The 18559-nt window shown below is 43.4% G+C and overlaps 1 protein-coding gene and 1 long non-coding RNA gene across 2 annotated transcripts in view; one reads left to right on the top strand and one right to left on the bottom strand.

Annotated features, from left to right (window-relative positions):
* Positions 1 to 2703, top strand: part of Tapt1 (transmembrane anterior posterior transformation 1) — a 51499-nt gene extending 48796 nt beyond the window's left edge. Inside the window, exon 14 of the mRNA XM_021163301.2 lies at positions 684 to 2703. Coding sequence (XP_021018960.1) covers positions 684 to 913 — 230 coding nt within the window. The 3' untranslated portion in view covers positions 914 to 2703. The remainder of the gene's footprint in view (positions 1 to 683) is intronic.
* Positions 1 to 18559, bottom strand: part of LOC147005139 (uncharacterized) — a 62072-nt gene that overhangs the window by 20144 nt on the left and 23369 nt on the right. The gene's annotated exons all lie outside the window — the stretch shown is intronic.

Genomic DNA, 18559 nt, shown 5'->3' with positions numbered 1-18559 from the left:
ACAACTCACTGTGGTTTAAAGTTTCCTTAAGGATCAAATTGGGGGGAGAGGATACTGAATGAGGTTCACAATGTTGGCTCCATGGTTGAACACTTAACCTAGCAAGCAGAAAGTACTAGATTCAGTCCCCAGCACTGGGAAGGAAAGGGGAAGAGGGTGGATTTATAATTCAGAGGCCAGTGGGTCCTAATATCCTCAGGTGCCTCCACTGCCAGCCTCCTAGATTCCTGGGCAGGGGCGAACGGGTTGGGGTGCCTTCTAGTGTGGACTTCCTGCAGATGATGCTACTAGTCTGAGTCTAGCCAAAGTGTATAGACAAGAAGTGGAACACAGTAAGTCTGCCTCGCTCTTCCCAGAGGTCAGGGTGAAGAGCCAGTGCTATTTTCCACTCAGGCAGTAGTCCTGAGAGATTGTGGTCACATGGGAGGGGGAGGCAAAATCAGAGGCAGGCTCTTTCCAGAATCAGGTGGTAGTGTTACCTATGGGGTGGGTAATATTTTTGGATAAACAGAGTGTGACTAGCTTCTAAATTTATTGTAAATTACAGCTTATACAGTATGCTTTTAGTTTTCATTTGGTGTATCTAAGAGGAAAGATGACAGATACTTTCCAGTACTCTGAAGACATAAGTAGTTTGATGAGTATTTACTGTGACTGAAGGGAAATTATCTCCTTTTCCACAGGCCTTTCCACAGAAGAAAACCTGTCTGCCTCTGTCACCAGCCAGCCTGGTCATCAGAAAGAAAACGTCATACCCTTACTCGTGACTAGCAATTCTGATCAGTTCCTGACAACCCCAGATGGTGATGAGAAGGACATAACACAGGAACATGCTGAGTTAAAGCACAGATCCTCAAAGAAAGACTTGTTAGAAATAGACAGGTTCACAATTTGTGGGAACCGGATTGACTGAGTTTGTGACTAATGAGATGAAGATGTCAGGCCCCGGGCCACAAATTCTGGGTGCCAGGACACTTGCTAAAAATGGCACTTAAATATTTATTTAAAAACTTAAATTATTAATGGCAAGCAAATCTTAGTATCTTTCTTCCAGTAATGTGGCCTTGCAGAAGGGCAGATCACGGAGCAGCGGTGGCCTCTGGCCCTGACTCTGGATGCTGACACTTGAACACTTCCTCCTGCGTGGCCAACAGCAGTGCTGCTTCCGGCACCTGGCCGAGCACTGCAGAAGCTCCTTTCCTTCGTCAGCCTGGGCTTCCAGATCGTTGGGTTTTCCTCAAGGCCTCTTCAGTATAAGGACACACCTGGGAAACTGTGAAGCTTCTACCATGAGTTCCCTTTCCAGCCTCAGACTGTCTCCACACACTCTTTCCAGACTTGACTCCATCTGCCAAAGCATTGACAAGTTACTACATCTAAGTCCAGATAACGTTCTTACCACCAGAGTCATCCTTGGCAATACATCCGAGCTAGTCAAAACAGAAGGCCACTTAACTACAAGGCGGTGAATAGCAGCGTCCTATGAGAAACAGTGAGCTCTTGGCCCAGTCATTTACTTTATAAAGGTCATGTGTCACTGAGAAATGCTTCCTGCTGCCTTGGTTACTCAGGGCAGAGTGTGAGCTGTGTGACATGGGCCCAGTGACAGTAGAAGGCACAGAGCAATGTCAACAGAGTAAAAGGCACAAGTGCAATGTGACCTGGCTTTGCTTTAAGGCTAATTGCTTCATTGGTTATTCCAAGTTAAAGGATTTGGTGTTGAATTGGCTGAATAGCCATTGCATAGCTGTTGCTAGTGCCAGGCTAGTTTGTTGGGTTTTGTTTTGTTTTGAGTAACAGTTTTAAAGTATTCCCAGCAGACTGAGCAGTGTCACCTTGCTGGGCTTGTAAAATGCATTTGTCTGTCTGTGGGTCTGTTCTGTGTGGGGAGGGAACCTCACATGACCGACTGTAAGTAGAGTGTTTGGGACACTGTAACTAGCAACCAAAAGGTGCTCTGGGGTTTTCATCTGAGATAAAGATGCTATTCCTGCTTCATTACTACCTATTAGCATCCCAGGACAAGTGCTCGCCACCCTACTTTATCTTAAGAATCTGTTCTGCACTTCTCTTAGACAGAAAGTTGACCGTTTCTTATCTGAACTGCCTAAAAGATGGTACTCTTAACTCATTTCCTGTGCGGTCTTCTGAAACTCAGCTCTCATGCAAATATTTGGGCACAGATGGCAAATTTTAAATGGTTTGCCTGTATCCTGGATAAGTATAAAACTAGTTTGGATGCTTTGGCTTATGCATTTGAGATTCAGGGGGGTTTCTAATGTTTTGCACTAACAGAATCTAAAGATAGCTGTTGGAGATACTATATATTTATGCCTTGTAAAACCAGGAAGCAATTTTAAGTTTAAAATGAACATTTTTATTCTTTTGTGTATGTTTTAGTGGGGCCCCACTTTTAAACTATTCTTTTTACCGAAAGAGAGTGTCCATGGAAACCAGGAGCCGTGTGGAGAAAGCTTTGCCAAACGCAGCCCTGGTCAGAACAAGAACACGACCTAGGTGTATCTTTCTGTTCCGCTTGAGTTTTCTGTTTCCGCGCTATTCTCTGAAGATTGCATTTCCTTTGCAGATGCTCTTGGGAGTGTGGATGATACTCACTTCTGTCATAATGGCATTCAGTACTAATTTTATAAGTGCATCTTGTGTGAAACTCAATAAATTCAATTTTATAATCTTTTTTAAAAAGGTCACTGAATTTCTTGTGGCAACGATTACTATTATATTTGATGGAATGGATATCTCATTGAGAGATTTCTAGTTTAAGCAGAACTTATTTCTAGTTTACAAATAATAGGGTTGTGTTAAGTATGTTTAGTTACTCTTGCCCTAAATGATAAACAAAAAAAAAAGAAATTGCTCTTTTGTCTTTGAAAGAATAGCCTGCATGTTGGTCATAGACCATTTAGTATCTCTTATCACATGACAACATTTGCATTCTATGGTGCATCTTGATGTCACAGTGACTTCTATGGGAGTCACAGACAAGACAATACTTTGGTTTTTAAATAGTCTTAGTATGGTGCACGGTACATCAGACCCATTTTAGCTTTTCCTACAGGTCAAAGTACCAAATGCTATTGATGAATGTATCTTGGCTGCCTGTGGTCTTGTGCCAGCATTTGAAAAGAGTATGCTTGAATCAGCTTCTCAGCATCTGCCTCACCCACTCTGTGCCACCTGCCCTGCCACCTCTGCTAGCTCAGCAGAGATGAGTTCACAAGATTGCCTTAAAGTACTTTATTTTCATATGCCTCAGCTCCAAGTGTTTTTTCCCACTGTGATTTCTTAGTTGTTTCCTCTGTCAGGAACTGCCCGGAGCAAGGGATAGCGGGAGACAGCAAGGTCCCTGACTGCTGGACACAACTGGACATTGGTCGAGTATGTATGGCAGACCGAGGATAGCACAGTTCACGTCGTGGTGTCAGGCTGATCTTTCCCTATGCTGTGTGCTTAAGGTCATCTGATAGCAGTTTCCCAGAGCTTTCTAAAAAGGGGTGAAGAGGGAGGAAAAGATTTTTCATCGAATACTGCTAGTTGTCTGCCAGACTCTGGCCTTCCTGCACACTGTGTACAGGACTGCAGCCAAGCTTCATAGCCCCTCACTGTGAGTCTAGAGGTGAATATGCCATTTTCAAGTCTATGCCCATCATCCATCATACTGTAAGTCACCATTGAGTCTGTCCACTTCCCACCCCTTGGTACCCCGAGAAGCTGGTAGCTATCCCCAGCCATGTATATTGCACAGCACCCCAGAGCAGCAGAGGCCCAGGATGCCTCTGAAAAGGAATATGGCTGATTGGCTTAGAATACTCAAGACTCTAATGAAAGAGAAAGAAACTCAGGAAACACCTGTGTTCTCAGCCTCTGATAGGCAGGTCTGGTGGCAACATTAGGAAAAGGAGATGAGGGTCAGACCCGTCTCTGCTACTCCGGCTTCAGCAACACTCCCTGTGGACAGTAGAGTCCCTGTTTACCGTGAGTCAGTAGAGGAAACAGAAAGGGCCATTACTCCCTGTATGTCAGAGCTGACACCCCTCATGCCCTGGAGATGAACATTAAAGTCTGATTTGTTCACAGACTTAGTGAGCAGGTATTTCTTGCCCTTTATGTCAGGAAAGAATGTGTAAGAGTTTACATATAAGGAGCTAGCAAGATGGCTCAGCAGGTAAACGCACTTGCTGCGAAGCCTGACAATATGAATTCAGTCCCCAGACTCCACACTGTGGAAGAAGTGAAACAATTCACACAAGTTGATCGCTGACCTACAAACACACATACACACAGAGAGCGAGAGGAGACAGAGAGAGAGAGGCCCAGCAAGAAGTAGAAAGATAATGAGCCAAGAAAGCAGTTAAAAAAATCTCAGAAGCCGCCGGCGTGGTGGCACACACCTTTAATCCCAGCACTTGGGAGGCAGAGGCAGGCGGATTTCTGAGTTCGAGGCCAGCCTGGTCTACAAAGTGAGTTCCAGGACAGCCAGGGCTATACAGAGAAACCCTGTCTCGAAAAACAAAACAAAAAACAAAAAAATCTCAGAAGCCAAGGGTGCCATGCCAGTGGTTGTCGAAAATAGCCCTGTGGTACAGTTCAGTGTGGTATGTGGTATTCATTAAATGCCTCAGACATCCAGGGTGTTTTAGAGCAGTGGTTCTCAGCCATCAAAATGTCACAATCCTTTATACAGTTTAATACAGTTCTTCATGTTGTGGTAACTACAACCATTAAATTATTTTTGTTGCTACTTCATAACTATAATTTTGCTAGTGTTCTGAATTGTAATATAAATAGCTATGTTTTCCAGTGGTCTTAAGTGAATTCCGTGAAAAGATCACTTGACACCCCCCCCCAAAGGGGTTGGGCCCCACAGGTTGAGACCCACTGATTTAGTGTTTTCTTGTAAAACACCTACCTAGTGAGGGAAGGCGTGTCAGCGATGGAGGGAGGTGTGAGTTACTCAGGAGAAATCAGCATGATGAGAAGGTTTCAGTGATTCTCAAATGTTTGTTTCACGGATGGGGACCTGTGAGTTCCTAGGGCCTGGTGAACAAACAAGACGTGGCTGATTAAACTATCCTAGGGAAGACACATGAGCAAGGTAGTGAGGGATGGGGTCTTATGCCGGCCGGTGAGGCTGCTCTTGAGATGTCGTTACCGCAACAGTAGAGTGAGCATCAGTCGGTAGAGTTTTGCTTTGAACATACAGCCTCATCTAGCAATGAGGAAACCAAGGAGTTCATGAGGGTCCTGTCATCACAGGAACGTACATTCTGGGAAAGTCAGAGATGCTGTTATAGCGAGTTAACAAGGCCAGTGCAATGCAGACAGGAAAGCTCATAGGCATTACTGTCCCAGTTACTTTGAGGCACAAAAATGAACAAGTTCTGCTGTGTGGTTGAGTGGATCTTGTCTAGTGGGTAAGGGAAGTGGCAGCTAAATGCACACCTGACAATGAGACACTCTTGTCCCTGTCTGCAGACACTGATCACAGGAGACCACCTTAGATGGTGCTGCATCCCTTGTCCCCTCAGCTCCTGATAGAGACCGGCAGTACTGGTTGCAAGAATTTAAAAAGAGCCACTGTGAGGGACGTGCGCTTAAATTTAAGATGCCTGGTTAGACTAGGGCTGAGGGTAAGGGGAGGAAGGGCAAGGTCGTTGTCACTGAAGAGGGAAGAGCACACAGTATGTCTACAGCACAGCCTTGGCTCCTATACACACATACACACACACACACACTGTGTGTGTGTGTGTGTGTATGTGTGTGTGTGTGTGTGTGTGTGTGTTGAGAGCCAGCCACTACTGAAACCACAGAGAGGAAGGCAGCTCTGGTTGGAGGTGGCAGGGGCTCTGTATGGAGACAGGGTTTGAGAGCTCTTAGTGCCTGGATGAGGATTCTGCCCCTGATCCCGCTCAGAGGCTGGGCAGAGGGGAGCTCCTGTGGGATGTTAAGTTCCCTTATACAGAGGATAAGTGAAGAAGCTCCTTTGGACACTTTCAAGTACTATGATTAGGTCAATGTGTTAAGAAAGGCAGGCTGCTGACTTCCCAAAGGACTGATACCTAATAGCTGTTAGAGGTTTGTGTGAAGGCACAGTGTGGTTCTCAGCTGCCACATCATTTCATCTTCATCCCCCTACGGAGTGCGTGCTGTCGTTCCCATCCTACAGCTAGGAACTCAATATGGAAAGGAAGAGTAATGTGTGCCCACCACACAGGAGGCAGAGCAGGACCTTGAACCCCTTTCTACAGTCTTGGCCTGTGCCATCAGCTATGTTCTACAAGAGAAGGGTTGGGAAAAGGAGGTTCTGTATGGAAACTGCTGGGGACATCCACACCAGCCGAAGGACCAGAGAAGCTAAGATACTGTTGGTGTGGGTACCCAGTGCAGTGCCAAGGGATCAAGGAGGCTAGTGGCTTGTCTGCATGGAATGCATTGGGCTCATGCAGACCTGGGGCCATACTATGGCAGTGTTGACTCCAGACTGCCCTGAAGTCCTGTGCCTTACAATATCCCTTGATAACTCCAAAAAGAGGATCCTGGCCCCAGACTTGGTCCATTTACTTCAGTGCTGACACCATGTGGAAAGCCAAACTTTTATCTGATTTTGTTTCTCATTGGACAATCACATGATGAACTCTCTTCAAATCTGCCATGCTCCAGGAGTAACTCCAGGGTCAAGCTGGCCTTGCTCACGGGCCATAGTGGAGGACAAACATTTCTATGAGACCAAAGAAAGACTATGGTCTGTGAACCCGATGCTGAACACCAGAATGAGCTGAGCCGTCTCCTGTGAGGCAGAGCAGAAGGCTGGGTTGCTAAAGCTTTGGTAAGATGAAATAAAACCATACCAGTTCAGGTTCCACCCAGAGTGCTCAGCTGGCTAGTTTTACAGAGGATGCCTCAGTCCAGTATGCAAAGGTTTTCTTAGCTTCAAGTTTACATATTCCAACCCATGGTCAATTTTCCCTATTGCTTTGGGCCTGTAGAGAAGCAGCTCCTGATGGCAGGAACATGAGGCAAAGCAAGGCTGCTTATGTAACAATTGGAGAGCTAAAACTAAGAGAAAAAGGTACATGCGTTTCACAGTCACTTTCAAGGGCTCGCCTCCAAAATACCGTGCACCTCCAAGTACAACACACCTCCCACAAAGCTCCATCAATGTTCACTCAATAGCAGCAACTGGGGACCAGGCCTTCGAGAGGTATCTGAGAGTCAAGGCATACTACCATCTTGAATTGAAAAGTACAAAAATATGGCCTTCTTTCCCTTACTGTATGATTCATTTTGCCCTCAAACATAAGCTTAGAGACTACTTAAGCTTTGAGCTGGTGGAAGTTCCACTATTAAAGCAACCAACAAAACATCCAACTCTTCTCGGAGGTAAACATCTTCCTAGTACCTCTCATCACTTGTCTCCTAGCTTTGTCTTGCAGGGTTAGTCATGATGTTTAAACCAGTATTTACTAGACTTCTACTACAGCCACCATGCAAGGCCCTGTAATCCAGTCCCTCATTTCTTCTGCACGGTGTCCCTGCAAAGCCGCCCCCCACCCCCACCATTTTGCAGACAGTCCTTTTCTCAAGCTGCTGAGGTTAGAGCCAAGCTTTCACAGGGTCTATCTGCTTACAGAGTGGGCTAGACATTCGGACAACCCTGTATAAAAGTCTGTGTGAGAACTTCCCCCAGCACACATTAACCGTTCTCCAACAAACACATGCCCAGAGAAGTTTTCCATCCCTTGTATTTTCCTGTCAGTTTACATTTCTGACTCTCACATGATCCAAATTCTCCATGGATGGTCTTTGCAACATGTTAGTTTTAGAATTGGATTAAGAATGAATCGTTCCCGTTATTCTGCTTATACAGTTGAAGTGTCTTTTTTCTCTCTAAGGAATCATTAAACAGAGAGCAGAATATCATAGACTTAGGTGATGTTAGTATTTTTTAAGTGGACTCTCTCTTTGACTTCTCTTTTGACACTGCAGGATGTGTCCAATAGGGCTGATGAAGCTCTGGTCCAATAGATGCTATGGCCGGCCTGGGGAGGACGGGCACCACAAAAGCCTGGTGCTGCTTGCTATAAAGGACTTCCAGTTCATGGGCAGAGTATGCTCAGCACTGCTGTCTTCATGCTGAGGATGAACTGGGGAGAGAGTGAGCTCTTTCTAATTTCAGACAGTTTAAAGGTATTATTAGTTCAGATCCTCAAGTAATAGTGACTTAGTATAGATAAATACCTAAGACCATTTTTTTAAAGTAGGGTAGATAGAGAGATAGATAGCTTCATGGTTAAAAGTATCTATTGATCTTCCAGAGGACCCAAGGACCCAAGTTGTTCTGAGCACCCATATTAGGTGGCTCATAACCACTTGTAACTCCAGTTTCAGGGGAACTGATGCCCGCTTCTGGACTCCACAAGCACTATACTCGCCTGCACGTGCGCGCGCGCGCGCACACACACATTTAAAAAGAAAAGAAAGAATTGTAGAGACAGTGAGAGGAATACTTACAGCAGGTTTTCCTGTAAAAGGAAAAGATTTGTTTTTATTATTTTTAAATAATAAAAACAAAGATTTGTTTTTATTATTTTTTGTGTGTATGAGTGTGTATATGCAAAAGCACATGTACATGGATATCTACAGAGGCAGAAGAGGATGGCAGATTTCCAGGACTTGGAGTTATCGGCCTAATGTCGGTACTAGGCACCAAACACTGGTCCTCTACAAGAAGAGCCAGTGCTCTGAACTACTGAGCCATCCCTCTAGCTCCCCGCTTCATTATGCAATTTTTTTCTTCTCACTGTTAACATTTTTTAATTATTAAAAAAAAATTGATAAAGGTTCAACTCAGCTTTTAGGGCATCAAAATGAATTGACACAGAAGTTCCTTGCCCCACCCAAGGTAAGTCAGGCCCTCAGTGGTACCTGTCAATCAGTGTGTACCCTTGAAATAGGCTATTAACAAAAATGGGGAAATGTTAACATGTTAAATGCAAGAGCTTTGGTAGGAAGCTTAAGAGTGGATTCATGAAGTGTCTCTCACGTGGCATGTCTCTGAGGAAAACCTGCTCAGGATGGAAAAGAGTTAAGTGCTAAGCAAGAGCTCTGGATGAAGTCAGGGCAGGGGGGAGGGAAAGCCAGGCTGTGGTGGAAATGCACACTTTAAAGACAAACAAAGAAGACAGGGAGGAAAAGGAAGAGAGGAAGGAGGCTAGGGGAAAAAACAGATTCTGAAGAGTACTGGAGGGCTTCCTGGCTATATTAAACTTCTCTCTCTCTTTCTGCAGTAAGCATAGACGCTCCCACAACCTTAGCTAGTTACCTAACCTGAAGATTCCCCCAGCTTGCTGTTCTATGGTAATACAAATTTCACTTGCCTCCACCCAGCTCCCCACTAAATAATTTCATAATTATTAAATATATGTTAAATATAAATGATTAATTATTAAATAATAAAAATTAAACGACTTCAGTGGGTGTGACTCTATAGAGATACCCAGTGAACTCTGTGTTTTTAGACAGCAAGCCAAGTGAAGCCATGGCACATACTTCAGAAAAGAGAAATGATCAAAGAGAAAGATGAACCAATTCCCTGGCTCCTTCCCAACCCCTGGACTCCTAGAAGTCACCAGCCTTCATCCCGACCATCACCCAGGGTAGAGCTCTCAGGGAAAGATGTCCTCCAATTTACACTCTCTTGGAGGCTTTCTGAAGTCCTGGACATCCTTTCTAAGTAGTAACTCAGAAAATAAGAGGTTGGTCTTCTTTTCTCAAAAGCAAGTCTTTTTTGTTTTGATTTGTTTTGTTTTTCTGGAAGGGTGCTTGCTGAAGGCAGTAAAACAAGCTGGGCTTTAAAATCAAAAGGACCCAAGTCTGATGACCAGTAGTGTCACATCTACCCCCAGTGAAGAATGTAGGTCAAACACCCCACATATCTGAGGCTTCTTCCCTCATAAGCTTAGTAGAAATAGCACCCACCTCCAGCATGGCTGCCTGTTTAAGTGATGTAGTGAGACACAAGGATGCTACCGAATAGTATTTCTTTGCTCTCCTGTCTTCCAGTCTAAGATACAAATGGCCTGTCTTGCCTGTTTTGTCAAAATCACCTAACAAGTATTTATCTGCAGAGATCTTACCGCCTTGGGAAATGATGTGGAGTGACACCGATGAATAAAATATGTCACTGTAGCGGTAGATACAGAGACACCACAGGAAGAACCTCCAGATACAGGGAGAGTAAGTGGTGGGCTAAACACAGTGGGCTACACCCTGTGACAAAGATGGCATTTAAGACTGAACTCAGCCGGGCGTGGTGGCGCACGCCTTTAATCCCAGCACTCGGGAGGCAGAGGCAGTCAGATTTCTGAGTTCGAGGCCAGCCTGGTCTACAAAGTGAGTTCCAGGACAGCCAGGGCTACACAGAGAAACCCTGTCTCGAAAAAAAAAAAAAAAAAAAAAAAAAAAAACAACAAAAAAAAAAGACTGAACTCTTGCACAGCTGCATGGGGTAGGTGAGGAAACTACTGCAGTTTTTAGCAAGCAGTCATTTGGGGCAGAGTGTCTCACACAGGGAGAAGTTTCATGGCTGTCTGGCCACACTGGTTACAGAGCTGACAGTGTCCCTGTTGGTCTCAAGGTGGTTGCTGCATCTCAAAGCATCTTACTCATGTTAAAGACGAAACAAAGGCGCGGGACCTGAGACTGCATTAGTTAGGGAAGCAGAAACCAGCCTGAGTAGGGCCACAGGCCTCATCCGGCCGGATCAGCGCCGGGGTAGCGGGAGCGCAGGGTTGCCTGACACCCGCCAGCTACCCACGAACCCCGCCGCAGGATTTTGGGACTGCTGTTGAGTGGAACACAGCTTCTGCTCCAGTCCAATCACGCGGGACCTGAGACTGCTCTGGTTGGGGAGAGAGAAATCCGGCCTACATAGGGCCACAAGCCTCTTCCGGTCAGAAAAGCACCAGGGCAGATGGGGCGCAGGGTCGGCTGACACTCGCCAGCTACCCACAACACCCACCACAGGATCTTAAGACTTCTGGTGAGTGGAGCACAGCTTCTGCTCCAATCCAATTGCGCGGGACCTGAGACTGCATTAGTTAGGGAAGCAGAAACCGGCCTGAGTAGGGCCACAGGCCTCATCCGGCCGGATCAGCGCCTGGGTAGCGGGAGAGCAGGGTTGCCTGACACCCGCCAGCTACCCACGACCCCCGCCGCAGGATTTTGGGACTGCTGGTGAGTGGAACACAGCTTCTGCTCCAATCTTTAAACAGTGACAACGATAACAACTAACCCCAGAGATTACCAGATGGCGAAAGGTAAACGTAATAATCTTACTAACAGAAACCAAGACCACTCACCATCATCAGAACCCAGCACCCCCACTTCGCCCAGTCCAGGGCACCCCAACACACCGGAAAAGCTAGACACGGATTTAAAAGCATATCTCCTGATGATGATAGAGGACTTCAAGAGGGACTTTAATAACACACTTAAAGAAATGCAGGAGAACACTGCTAAACAGGCAGAAGACAATAAAGAGGAAGCACAAAAATCCCTTAAAGAATTGCAGGAGAACACTGCTAAAGAGTTACAAATCCTTAAAGAAAAACAGGATAACATAATCAAACAGGTAGAAGTCCTTACAGAAAAACAGGAAAACACATCCAAACAGATGATGGAAATGAACAAAACCATACTAGACCTAAAAAGGGAAGTAGACACAATAAAGAAAACCCAAAATGAGGCAACACTGGAGATAGAAACCCTAGGAAAGAAATCTGGAACCATAGATACGAACATCAGCAACAGAATACAAGAGATGGAAGAGAGAATCTCAGGTGCAGAAGATTCCATAGAGAACATCGGCACAACAATCAAGGAAAATGTAAAATGCAAAAAGATCCTAACTCAAAACATCCAAGAAATACAGGACACAATGAGAAGACCAAACCTACGGATAATAGGAGTGGATGAGAATGAAGATTTTCAACTCAAAGGACCAGCAAACATCTTCAACAAAATTATAGAAGAAAACTTCCCAAATCTAAAGAAAGAGATGCCCATGAACATACAAGAAGCCTACAGAACTCCAAATAGACTGGACCAGAAAAGAAATACCTCCCGACACATAATAATCAGAGCAACAAATGCTCTAAATAAAGATAGAATACTAAAAGCAGTAAGAGAAAAAGGCCAAGTAACATATAAAGGCAAGCCTATCAGAATTACACCAGATTTTTCACCAGAGACTATGAAAGCCAGAAGATCCTAGACGGATGTTATACAGACACTAAAAGAACACAAATTCCAGCCCAGGCTACTATACCCAGCCAAACTCTCAATGAACATAGATGGAGAAACCAAAGTATTCCACGACAAAACCAAATTCACACATTATCTCTCCACGAATCCAGCCCTTCAAAGGATAATAACAGAAAAAAACCAATACAAGGACAGGAACCATGCCCTAGAAACAACAAGAAGGTAATCCCTCAACAAACCTAAAAGAAGACAGCCACAAGAACAAAATGCCAACTTTAACAACAAAAATAACAGGAAACAACAATTACTTTTCCTTAATATCTCTTAATATCAATGGACTCAACTCCCCGATAAAAAGACATAGACTAACAAACTGGCTACACAAACAAGACCCAACATTTTGCTGCTTACAGGAAACTCATCTCAGAGAAAAGGATAGACACTACCTCAGAATGAAAGGCTGGAAAACAATTTTCCAAGCAAATGGCATGAAGAAACAAGCTGGAGTAGCCATTCTAATATCTGATAAGATTGACTTCCAACCCAAAGTCATTAAAAAAGACAGGGAGGGACACTTCATACTCATCAAAGGTAAAATCCTCCAAGAGGAACTATCAATCCTGAATATCTATGCTCCAAATACAAAGGCAGCCACATTCATTAAAGAAACTTTAGTAAAGCTCAAAGCACACATTGCACCTCATACAATAATAGTGGGAGACTTCAACACACCACTTTCACCAATGGACAGATCATGGAAACAGAAACTAAACAGGGACACAGTGAAACTAAGAGAAATTATGAATCAAATGGATCTGGCAGATATCTACAGAACATTCTATCCTAAAACAAAAGGATATACCTTCTTCTCAGCACCTCATGGTACCTTCTCCAAAATTGACCACATAATTGGTCACAAAGCAGGCCTCAACAGATACAAAAATATTGAAATTGTCCCATGCATCCTATCAGATCACCATGGACTAAGGCTGATCTTCAATAACAAAATAAATAATAGAAAGCCAACCTTCACGTGGAAACTGAACAACACTCTTCTCAATGATACCTTGGTCAAGGAAGGAATAAAGAAAGAAATTAAGGACTTTTTAGAGTTCAATGAAAATGAAGCCACAACATACCCAAACATATGGGACGCAATGAAAGCATTTCTAAGAGGAAAACTCATAGCTCTGAGTGCCTCCAAAAGGAAACTAGAGAGAGCACACATTAGCAGCTTGACAACACACCTAAAAGCACTAGAACAAAAGGAAGCAAATTCACCCAAGAGGAGTAGACGGCAGGAAATAATCAAACTCAGGGGTGAAATCAACCAAGTGGAAACAAGAAGAACTATTCAAAGAATCAACCAATCAAGGAGCTGGTTCTTTGAGAATATCAACAAGAGAGATAAACCCTTAGCCAGACTCACTAGAGGGCACAGGGAAAGCATCCTAATTAACAAAATCAGAAATGAAAAAGGAGACATAACAACAGATCCTGAAGACATCCAAAACACCATCAGATCCTTCTACCAAAGGCTATACTCAACAAAACTGGAGAACCTGGATGAAATGGAGAAGTTCCTAGACAGATACCAGGTACCAAAGTTGAATCAAGATCAGGTTAATGATCTAAACAGCCCTATATCCCCCAAAGAAATAGAAGCAGTCATTAATAGTCTCCCAACTAAAAAAAGCCCAGGACCAGATGGGTTTAGTGCAGAGTTCTATCAGACCTTCAAAGAAGATCTAATCCCAGTTCTTCACAAACTATTCCACAAAATAGAAACAGAAGGTACTCTACCCAACTCATTCTATGAAGCCACAATTACTCTGATACCTAAACCACAAAAAGACCCAACAAAGATAGAAAACTTCAGACCAATATCCCTTATGAATATTGATGCAAAAATCCTCAATAAAGTTCTTGCTAACCGAATCCAAGAACACATCAAAACAATCATCCATCCTGACCAAGTAGGTTTCATCCCAGGGATGCAGGGATGGTTCAATATACGGAAATCCATCAACGTAATCCAGTATATAAACAAACTCAAAGACAAAAACCACATGGTCATCTCGTTAGATGCGGAAAAAGCATTTGACAAGATCCAACACCCATTCATGATAAAAGTCTTGGAAAGATCAGGAATTCAAGGCCCATACCTAAACATGATAAAAGCAATCTACAGCAAACCAGTAGCCAACATCAAAGTAAATGGTCAGAAGCTTGAAGCAATACCTCTAAAATCAGGGACTAGACAAGGCTGTCCACTTTCTCCATACCTATTCAACATTGTACTTGAAGTCCTAGCCAGAGCAATTCGACAACAAAAGGAGATCAAAGGGATACAAATTGGAAAAGATGAAGTCAAAATATCACTCTTTGCAGATGATATGATAGTATATATAAGTGACCCTAAAAATTCCACCAGAGAACTCCTAAGCCTGATAAACAGCTTCGGTGAAGTAGCTGGATATAAAATTAACTCAAACAAATCAATGGCCTTTCTCTACACAAAGAATAAACAGGCTGAGAAAGAAATTAGGGAAACAACACCCTTCTCAATAGTCACAAATAATATAAAATATCTTGGCGTGACTCTAACTAAGGAAGTGAAAGATCTGTATAATAAAAACTTCAAGTCTCTGAAGAAAGAAATTATAGAAGATCTCAGAAGATGGAAAGATCTCCCATGCTCATGGATTGGCAGGATCAACATTGTAAAAATGGCTATCTTGCCAAAAGCAATCTACAGATTCAATGCAATCCCCATCAAAATTCCAAATCAATTCTTCAATGAATTAGAAAGTGCAATCTGCAAATTCATCTGGAATAACAAAAAACCTAGGATAGCAAAAACTCTTCTCAAGGATAAAAGAACCTCTGGTGGAATCACCATGCCGGACCTAAAGCTCTACTACAGAGCAATTGTGATAAAAACTGCATGGTACTGGTATAGTGACAGACAAATAGACCAATGGAATAGAATTGAAGACCCAGAAATGAACCCACACACCTATGGTCACTTGATCTTCGACAAGGGAGCTAAAAACATCCAGTGGAAGAAAGACAGCATTTTCAACAAATGGTGCTGGCACAACTGGTTGTTAACATGTAGAAGAATGCGAATCGATCCATTCCTATCTCCTTGTACTAAGGTCAAGTCTAAGTGGATCAAGGAACTTCACATAAAACCAGAGACACTGAAACTTATAGAGGAGAAAGTGGGGAAAAGCCTTGAAGATATGGGCACAGGGGAAAAATTCCTGAATAGAACAGTAATGGCTTGTGCTGTAAGATCGAGAATTGACAAGTGGGACCTCATGAAACTACAAAGCTTCTGCAAGGCTAAAGACACCATCAATAAGACAAAAAAACCACCAACAGATTGGGAAAGGATCTTCACCTATCCTAAATCAGATAAGGGACTAATATCCAATATATATAAAGAACTCAAGAAGGTGGACTCCAGAAAGTCAAATAACCCCATTAAAAAATGGGGCTCAGAACTGAACAAAGAATTCTCACCTGAGGAATACCGAATGGCAGAGAAACACCTGAAAAAATGTTCAACATCCTTAATCATCAGGGAAATGCAAATCAAAACAACCCTGAGATTCCACCTCACACCAGTCAGAATGGCTAAGATCAAAAATTCAGGTGACAGCAGATGCTGGCGAGGATGTGGAGAAAGAGGAACACTCCTCCATTGTTGGTGGGATTGCAAGCTTGTACAACCACTCTGGAAATCAGTCTGGCGGTTCCTCAGAAAATTGGACATAGTACTACCGGAGGATCCAGCAATACCTCTCCTGGGCATATATCCAGAAGATGTCCCAACCGGTAAAAAGGACACATGCACCACTATGTTCATAGCAGCCCTATTTATAATAGCCAGAAGCTGGAAAGAACCCAGATGTCCCTCAACAGAGGAATGGATACAGAAATTATGGTACATTTACACAATGGAGTACTTCTCAGCTATTAAAAAGAATGAATTTATGAAATTCCTAGCCAAATGGATGGACCTGGAGGGCATCATCTTGAGTGAAGTAACACAATCACAAAAGAACTCACACAATATGTATTCATTGATAAGTGGATATTAGCCCAAAACTTAGGATACCCAAGATATAAGATACAATTTGATAAACGCATGAAACTCAAGAAGAATGAAGACCAAAGTGTGGACACTGTGCACCTTCTTAGAATTGGGAACAAAACACCCAGGGAAGGAGTTACAGAGACAAAGTTCGTAGCTGTGATGAAAGGATGGACCATTTAGAGACTGCTGTATCCAGGGATCCATCCCATAATCATCTTCTAAACGCTGACACCATTGCATACACTAGCAATATTTTGCTGAAAGGACCCAAATATAGCTGTCTCTTGTGAGATGATGCCGGGGCCTAGCAAACACAGGAGTGGATGTTCACAGTCAGCTATTGGATGTATCACAGGCCTCCCAATGGAGAAGCTAGAGAAAGTAACCAAGGAGCTAAAGGGATCTGCAACCCTATGTTGGAACAACATGATGTACTAACCAGAACCCCGGAGCTCTTGTCTCTAGCGGCATATCTATGGAAAGATGGCCTAGTCGGCCATCAATGGAAAGAGAGGCCCATTGGACTTGCAAACTTTATATGCCCCAATATAGGGGAATGCCAGGGCCAAAAGAATGGGAATGGGTGGGTAGGGAAGTGGGGGGCGCTATGGGGGACTTTTGGGATAGCATTGGAAATGTAATTGAGGAAAATATGTAATAAAAATATTAAAAATCAAAAATAAATAAATAAATAAATAAAAAGACGAAACAAAGAAGAAGCAGATGGCATGCTAACCCATGCCTGTCCTCTAACCAGGAAGGCAACAACAGTTCCCTAGATACTTCATCTGCAGCTGGAAACGTTCCTCACACTAACTACAAATACTATGGTTACGCTTAACACGAAGAGCTAGGAAATTGGACCCAGGCCCTATGACTGTACTAAAAGCAGCATTTTCCAAGAATGTTGACTGCATCCATAATAAGTAATAAATTTCATTGCAACCCTCAAAAATACATGGTTATATCTAAAAGTAAACCTAGATAGAATACTTGAATTTTCTTGAATATGTTCTATTTGTAGCTTTTTTGATGCTGGTCTTAATGTGCTGAACTGATTTCATACTCTGATGACGTGGAACATGTCTCATAGTTCAAAAAACATTCATTTATCCTGAGCATAATCAATGACCTGGAACCTACCAACCCTAAATACCACCAGGGACCCCTTAGCAAAGACCAAGGGAGGCAGCTATCAGGAGGAAACATTCAACAGCAAAAGCAGGCAGTGTGTATGTATGGGAAGGTTCTGTGAGTGGAGGCAGAGGCTGTGTACAGCCAGTGCCAGGCAAGCTGCACTCTGGAATGCCTGATGACACATTAGGCCCTGCCCTCCACGGTAGGCATTGGCTACTGCAGGAGCGCCCTGTCAATCCACTCTTAATCCTAGCATTTGGGAGGAAGAGGCAGGAGGATGAAGAGTTCAAGGCTTTGGTTACTTGTAAGTCCAGTTCTAGGAGATCTGGTGCCCTCTTCTGGTCTCCTGAGGCACCAGGCCTGTGTGCAGCTTACATGCAGGCAAAAATGCTTATATACATAACATAAAAATAAATAAGTCTTAAAGAAAAGAAACTGCTCTAATTGAGCTGGCTGCAGTAGTATGTAGTCTACTATAATCCCTATATTCTCTGCTATCTGCCAGGCCAAACAAAGAGGGTGGCTTGAGGCTAGAGGTTCGAAAACAGCCTGAGAAACACAGTGAGACCTTGTCTCAATCAATCAATCAATAAATAAACAAATAAATAAATAATTCTGAAACTCACTATGGAACAATGTATATTTATTTCTCTGTGTTATCTGAAAGACTTGTGGAAAATAGTAAACAAAGAGAAAAACACTCTCTTGGAAGGTGGGGCCCCCGGAGAGCAACCATGTCCAACCCAATACTTCCTGGATTCAATTTGTATTGATTATGTTAGTTAGTGGACTGAGCAGGCTTGATCGTTTTCTCCTTTGAGACCAGAAAGATACCATGGGGAAGTCATGGTCTGTGCTCCTACTGACTGTACAGGACAGGAAGCTGCTTATGAAGAGCCATCAATGACTGCCGACTCCACAGGTGAAAAAAAGAGAGACATGGAAGGATTCTGTGACAAGCCTCACCCTCAATCCCCTGAAAAAAGAACTGACAACCTAGGCAAGAATCTACGGAAGGGAACTCTTAAAAAT

This window comes from Mus caroli, unplaced genomic scaffold, assembly GCF_978045245.1.
Source record: "Mus caroli unplaced genomic scaffold, Mus_caroli_1 scaffold_4, whole genome shotgun sequence".
Classification (NCBI taxonomy): Eukaryota; Metazoa; Chordata; class Mammalia; order Rodentia; family Muridae; genus Mus; species Mus caroli.
This window is presented reverse-complemented; position numbering and strand designations above follow the sequence as displayed.